The sequence below is a fragment of the Alligator sinensis genome, unplaced genomic scaffold (assembly GCF_000455745.1).
Source record: "Alligator sinensis unplaced genomic scaffold, ASM45574v1 scaffold322_1, whole genome shotgun sequence".
In the NCBI taxonomy this organism is placed as follows: domain Eukaryota; kingdom Metazoa; phylum Chordata; order Crocodylia; family Alligatoridae; genus Alligator; species Alligator sinensis.
The window spans coordinates 1,014,672-1,021,358 of NW_005842154.1; the positions used below are offsets into that span (position 1 = coordinate 1,014,672).

General features: G+C 50.5%; 1 protein-coding gene and 1 long non-coding RNA gene across 5 annotated transcripts in view; one reads left to right on the forward strand and one right to left on the reverse strand.

Moving 5' to 3' along the window:
- Nucleotides 1-3,730, reverse strand: part of LOC112550581 — an 18,683-nt gene extending 14,953 nt beyond the window's left edge. Inside the window, exon 1 of the long non-coding RNA XR_003094506.1 lies at nt 3,298-3,730. This is a non-coding gene — a long non-coding RNA (uncharacterized LOC112550581). The remainder of the gene's footprint in view (nt 1-3,297) is intronic.
- Nucleotides 1-6,687, forward strand: part of RNF207 (ring finger protein 207) — a 36,165-nt gene that overhangs the window by 19,282 nt on the left and 10,196 nt on the right. For 3 of the 4 annotated variants that reach the window (XM_025206372.1, XM_025206371.1, XM_006025562.3), the window contains 7 exons: nt 213-288; nt 499-624; nt 1,043-1,089; nt 2,172-2,244; nt 2,970-3,038; nt 3,597-3,665; nt 4,243-4,364. In XM_025206372.1, coding sequence (XP_025062157.1) covers nt 213-288; nt 499-624; nt 1,043-1,089; nt 2,172-2,244; nt 2,970-3,038; nt 3,597-3,665; nt 4,243-4,364 — 582 coding nt within the window. The remainder of the gene's footprint in view (nt 1-212; nt 289-498; nt 625-1,042; nt 1,090-2,171; nt 2,245-2,969; nt 3,039-3,596; nt 3,666-4,242; nt 4,365-6,687) is intronic. The other variant, XM_025206370.1, reaches the window with a different exon arrangement.

A 6,687-nucleotide genomic window follows, 5' to 3' on the forward strand; every position in this document is an offset into this window, starting at 1 on the left:
TGCGAGAGTGTAGAGGGGGGAGCGGGGCCGGGGGGGGGGGGGGGGGGGGGGGCAGGCAAGAAGGTGGCAGAGAAATGCATGCAAAATGGGGTGGGTGCAACAAACTAACCTGAAGCCAAGCCTGTTAGGTCAGGCTGAGGTGGGTGAGGAAGGTCAGGCAGCATTGCTGCCCAGGAGCCTGATTTCCAGGTCTCTGCACTTGTGTATTTCAGAGAGAGTCGAGCCCACTGCATTGACATTGAGACTGCATACATGCAAGGCTGTGAGAAGCTGGACCAAGCAGTGATGGTGGGTCGGAGCTGTGGGACGTACCTGGGATCTGGGGCTGCTCTGTCCAGGGGAGGCTGCTACTGTCAGCATCAGTACTGCATCAATATTGCTGGTTTAAATAACAGTCATTGCCTATTAACAGGCAAGCAGACTTTGCTGGGCGCTGGCCCTGTCCACGGCCCAGCCTCTAACTATCGCCACAGTGTCCGTACCATACTTCGTTCCTAGGCTGTGAAAGAGCTCCAGACATCCACACGAGAGGCCATCGTTCTCCTCAAAGCCATGATCGAGGAAGTCCGCAACAGTGCCAATGAGGAGGAGACTTCCATCAATTCACTCTTCAGCAACATGCAGGTATTGAGGGGTTGGAAGTGGCTCCTGGTTGAACCTCTACTGTTCAGCTGCCTCAGCAGGCAGAGGGTGATGGGCAGCTACACAGCCTCACAGGGCATGAGCAGCAACGCCACCTCCCCACCCCTATCCCCAACAAATCATGCTAAAAGGATCCTCACCAAATCAGTTGACACATGGAGCAGATTACTGATTTAGCCCTGGAGCAGAACTGGCTTTTCCTCCCACGAGGCAGCTGTGACATCAGTGGGGTTACTGACTGGCAGCAGCCTCCTTCCCTGGCAGATGCTCGTTTCACAGGGAAGAGTAAGTGTGGGAAAGCCCCACACACTCCTGACCCAGGGGGTCTTTGCTGTTAGCAGGTGACAGTAACCTGGAGCCTCCAGTGAAGGGACTGTTTGACCATCTTTCCTTTTGGCAGGAAAAACTAGCTGAAAGAAGAAAGATGCTTCTGAAAGTTGCTCAGAGGTAAGGGCAGGCTGGACAACTACAGCCTGTTGCACTGGTGTTTGGTTTCTGTCAGCATGGAACATGGAAAGGGCTGGGGGCAGCGCCTGGCTCTGTAGGGGATCTACAAATGGCTTCTCTAAAAGCACCACATTCCTGACTATACAAGAGTCTGCAACCAGGGGGGAGGTACATTTGTAGCAAGAACATCTGCGCTAAACAGAAATCAGCAGCCCTACCCACCTTCCAGAAATGGAGTTAGAGGTTTTCCTTGGGGGTGCTGCTGCTTGGGTTCGTATCAACTGTAATACAGCTGATGATCATTCTCTACTCTCTGCTGTGCTCACACAAAGGGGCTGAAGCCTGTGCTGACATGTGTGGGAAGGCAGCCAATTGTTAGCCATTCTTCAAAAAGCATTTGCACGTTTAAGTTTGCAACCAACTCTGCCCCTTTCCATCCACAGGCACCCAAAACAGGAGCAGAATCAGGTCCATGGTGTTAATCCCACACATGGTGTTGTTACAAGCTTTGTTGCTCACCTCAGACATCCAAGCAGCCAGCTGTTAGTGCCTGCTGCCATGTTCCTGACTGCAAACCCAGGATTTTATGGGTAGCTGGAAGCTGGACTTGATGGGTCTTAGCATCCTGCTCAGAGGACAAGGTGCCCTCTAGTGTCAGCATTTAGATCACCAGCTCAACTCAACTCAATCAATGAGTACCTCTCCTTCACCACAGTGCGGGCCCCTCCATCTAGCCCCACTGTCCTGAAGCCCAACTCCCAGCAGATGCGTTCTTTTGTTCCCCTCCAAAGAGAGGCCCTGGGGTCACACTGGAAGCTCCTGCAGGGGCTTCCTTTACTTGCCTGATAATGCAGGCAACAGTCATATCTCCCACTTTTTAGTGAATATTTTTTTACCACCAACCTTTGAGCATTCAGGGGGCCAGAGACCTGCAGGGAGAGTGCTTGGAGCACAGCAAGATGCCCACCTGCCCCTTTCTGCAAAGCCAAGCTCCAGGCTGGGCTCTAGGCTGGCACCTTCTTTAAGCAGCCCAAGCCCAGGGCTAAGGTTAAATTAAAGGTCGTTTTTTGTCTCACTTGCAGTCAACATGAAGAAAAGGAAAAGGCATTCAAGGAGCAGCTCTCCCATCTGGCCTCCTTGCTCCCCACCCTGCAGGTAAGAGCTAGCATGTGCCCGGGAAATCTTCCTGAGAAGCCTTGATGCACCATGCCACTAACCAGCCTTCTGACAGGAGAGCTGGCTGCCTGGTCTTGGAGCCACAGCAGCCTTTGCCTACTCCTTTGCGATATGTCTCTAGGAGCGCTAGATCAGCATGACTATGAGCCCTTCCCTGGCCCTATACTGGGAGCCTGGGGAGCAAGGGTGCTTGCCAGCAATTGGCAAGGCCATGTCTTCACAGATCTCTCCACTCCCAGCAACCATTTTCTCAGCAAACAAGCAGTGGGGAAACCAAGGGAAACCAAGCCAAAACCCGAGGGGTGCTGAGCAACTGCAACTCCTGCCAAGCTGTGCTGTACTCCTGATGACTCCAGCAATGCAGAACTGTACCCATGGGTATCAGTGAAAGCAACAGATAGTCTGCACCTCCCTGGATTTGTCCAGGCCTATGGCTGAAACTGTGCAATCCCATTCCCAGAAACGGGGTGGCTCTGTTGCCTATACAGCTTGGGTTTTTTTCCCATAGGTGGTAGGGATTTTCCACCTGGTCTTTTTGGGCCATATTACCACCCTTGCTGCTGTGACCTCTGCTGGTCCAGCACTGATTGTTTTCACCTGCAATAAGGTGCCCCATGAGTGAGAGAAACCTCTTTCCAGGTCTGGAGGCTGGGCATGTCACAGCAGATGACTAAAGTAATACTGCTACCTCTTATCATGCCCAGGTCCATCTGGTCACCTGCTCTGCTTTTCTGAGCTCTGCAAACAAAGCTGAATTCCTGGATTTGGGATATGTAAGTACATTTGGAGAACAGCCTGTCTGCTTGTGCCAGAACAGGCCCAGAGCCAGACATCTCACCAGGGAATGAGGGCTGGGTAAGCTGCTCTGAGGAAAGAGCAACCAGCACTTTTCACAAATGGCAGCTGAGCACTTTCCCTGAAGTGAGAAAGCTCCTGGCTCAGCCTGGCATGCTCTGGGAGTTTTTTGGTCTCCTCTGCACCTTGGTGTCAGCAGGGGTGGGGAGGATAAATGCTGGGATGGGGTGACCTCACCTGAGTAAGAAGCCAGCATTTTCCCTGCCGGGCTTCCAGGCAGGAAGACAGCCACACAGATGCATGCAGCCAACCCTGCACCAAGGCGCCAGGACCCTCACTGCCCCCTGAAGTTCTGCAAATTGGATCAAAAAGTAATTCTCTGTTGACCATGTAAAGATGCATGTGCTCAAAAATGCACACAGGAAGGTGCCAGCTCCCAGGATTGTGGAGTGCATCTGGCTTTGGCCAACAGGCCGAGCTAAGCCAAGCCATCAACTGTAATGCAAGATCCCCTGTGTTTTACTGGCTCATTTCAGCAACTGATGGAGAGGCTGCAGAAAATAGTGAAGCTCCCACACCGCCTGAGACCCACCCAGACGAGCAAGGTCAGTCCTTTCCTCCCAGCCCACAGTGCACAGCTGCAGAAATTTCCAGGGCTTTGGTCCTGGACACAGCCTTTCCCTAGTCGTACTGGCACCCATTCCTGGCCTGCCCTGTACCGGTCTTCAGCTTACCTGTACACCTCCAAGACAGCAATGTCACACCCTCTGCTCTTACTTCCTCACCTCCCCAGCTCCATGCTGCCACCTACTCACTAATCTTGCACAAAACGCCTAGCACCCAAAGAGCTGTCTTCATTTATAAAACAAAAAACTAAAAGCCCTCCAGTGGGATAGTTCCATCCTGTTCTAATGGGCATTTCATCCTTGCCTGCATGAAGAGTATTTTACCACCCCACCAAGTGAAGCGAAAAGGACTTCCCTCATAACTTTGCCTTGCAGTCAGCTCTAGCTGATGCTGTGAATCCTGTCAGCTAGTTCTCAGAGCACAGCCTCCTGCACTACGTTGGTGTCTTTGCCCCAGGGGTGAGCACACTGGCTGGCAGCTGAGCAGCAGAATATTCACCGATGGGAAAGCCTGGCCACCAGACATGCTAATCTGTTCTCTTTTTGCCCTATTCAGATAAATACCGAATACCGGGCAGAGTTTGCCCACTGCTTGGAACCGCTGCTGATGTTGAATCCACGCCGCTCAGTGGTGGGGAGTGGAGGTGGCATTGGACCTGGCATTAGCAATGGAAATATGTGAGATGCTGCTTGTCAGCTATATATTTGGGGAGGGAAATGACACACAGACTGCAGCTGCCTCCAATATCAAGCAGAACATTTGGAGAAGTATTGAAATGATGTTGTAGCCCTGATGGTCCAGGAGTTACGCGAGAGGCAAAGATTTTTTATGGGCGATATCTTTTAATGAACAAAATGCATGGTTGATATAGACTTAGACAAGCTTTTGAATGCAAATGTGAAGAATGCTTTCACATTCAAAAGCCTAAGTCTTTCCCAATCGTGCAGCTGTCCAAGAAAAGATATCACCCACAGAAATACCTGCCTCTTGAAGAAGTGCTAACTTAGTGTAGTATAGGCCAAAAAAGACAGTTTTTGTAAATGAAAACTCAAAAAAACACCTTATAAGAATGGTCTTAGAAAGAGGCTGTGACAGGTAGTTATGCACTGGATTAAATCTCTCACTCTTTAAACCACCAGCCCAGCCACATTCAGAGCCAAGTCACTGCTAGACTCAGAGAGAGTAGCATCCCTCATTACCATGATCTTTGTGGGCTGGTTTTGAATGGTTTAAATTTGGTAAAGTAACCTAACTTGATACAGGCACAAAGATAACACACAGAGAAGCTTTAGAAAAACTAGCATGGCCCTGACAGACCCATTCAAAGTGGCTTCACCCAAAAGAGCAACCACTGTACACCAAATGCAGAGCTAAAAAAGGTTACAACAGCCACATTAGCCACTGTCCTGAGCAATCTCCAAAAGGCCCACTGCTACAACTTGGAGTGGCAGTTTTATGCATGTGCTAGCATTAAGTAGACCAGCAGGTCTAAGCAGCTAGTGCTCCCGAAAGGAATGGCCCAACAGCAACAGCTTAAAGCAGGCATCTTGTGGGTCACCCTCTGAAAACTGCCTGCATGCCAATGTGCTAGGGGGGACCACCCAAGACCTGCAACAGCATACTGTTCTAACACAGCCCTGTTTCCTGTAGACGCCAGCCCAGACCACTTCATCCAAATCTCCTGCCACTTGAACACAGAGCTCCATCTTTCCAGTTAACTGCCCTTGAGCCTGCCACGGCAAGAGGTGTCCTAGGGACAGTGCCTGCAAACAGCTGTGCTGATTAATGACAGGAATAAGTATAGAGGCTTAAACTGACAATTCCTGGAAACCAGGGTTTGGAGCACAAGGACGAGCTGAGTGTCTACAGGAGAAATAGCAGGGGACCCAGGAAAGCAGGTCACCCTTGCTGCAGAGCTGTGAGCACAAGCTGGGGCAGCTCCAGGTAGCTCTGCTTTAGTTTTGCAACAGCTTCAAGCTGTAGCTAGACCCTCACAGAAATTCCCCAGCGTACAGATCGACTCTTCCCAGTAAATATTAGCCAGTTATTTTTACATGACCCAAGACAGATAACATTTGTTAGTCAGTGCCTGGCACCTTCCCTAATTCTGCTCAATGTGTAAATCCCACTGCAGGAGAATTGCCAAGATCTGGTAGGAAAGCAGCATGCACTACCAAGGAACACCTCCATTACAATAATCATTTACAAGGCTGCAGCCCTCTCTCCTGATCCACAGGAAATGCAGCAAGAGGATATGGATTACATACTAGATCTCATACAACAACCACTGATACATTCCCAGCAAACTTGTCACTCACAACTAGGGGAACTTCCAAAGTAACTGAGGGATGCTGGAGGAAAAACCCTCCTCCCCAGCAGAGATTTAATTAGGAGAAGTCCAAATGCCCACTTAACCCTATGATACATTTTACCAAGCTCCCCTAAACACAGGCTCTCAGAACCCAGGTGTGGGCATCTCAGAGCTGGACAGCAAAGGCAGGCTGAGTACCTTGTCTGCCCAACTCTGCTGCTGTGCTCTGTCTTGCAAAGCACACTGCCTCCCAGACACAGATGGGGTAGAAAAGCCCTGAGCAATGCTTAATGATTGTGGCAGGAACTAACTTGCCATCCCAACTAATTAACTGCTCCCGACAGCTGTCCTGGGGCACGAGCTAACACCACTGCAAGTTACATGCTGCAGAAACCGCCTGCCTCACCTGCGTGCTGGGTCTCAGCTGAGGCCTTGCACAGCCTATTCATCTGCCACTATTTTTATCAGAATTTCAAAGAACTCTCCAGGGCACAGTTCCCTTGCACTGGATATATTTAGGCCTATTGATGTCACAGGCAGGCTAGGCCCCTCCAGTATGCCCCAGCTGCTCTCTGCACAAACAGGGCAAATAGTTTCTCATTGTGACGCAAGGACAGCTCCTCGTTTCCAGCCAGGCTTTGCAGTGTAAGGAAACTAATGATTTTGCCGGGAGCTGAGAGAGTCTTTCC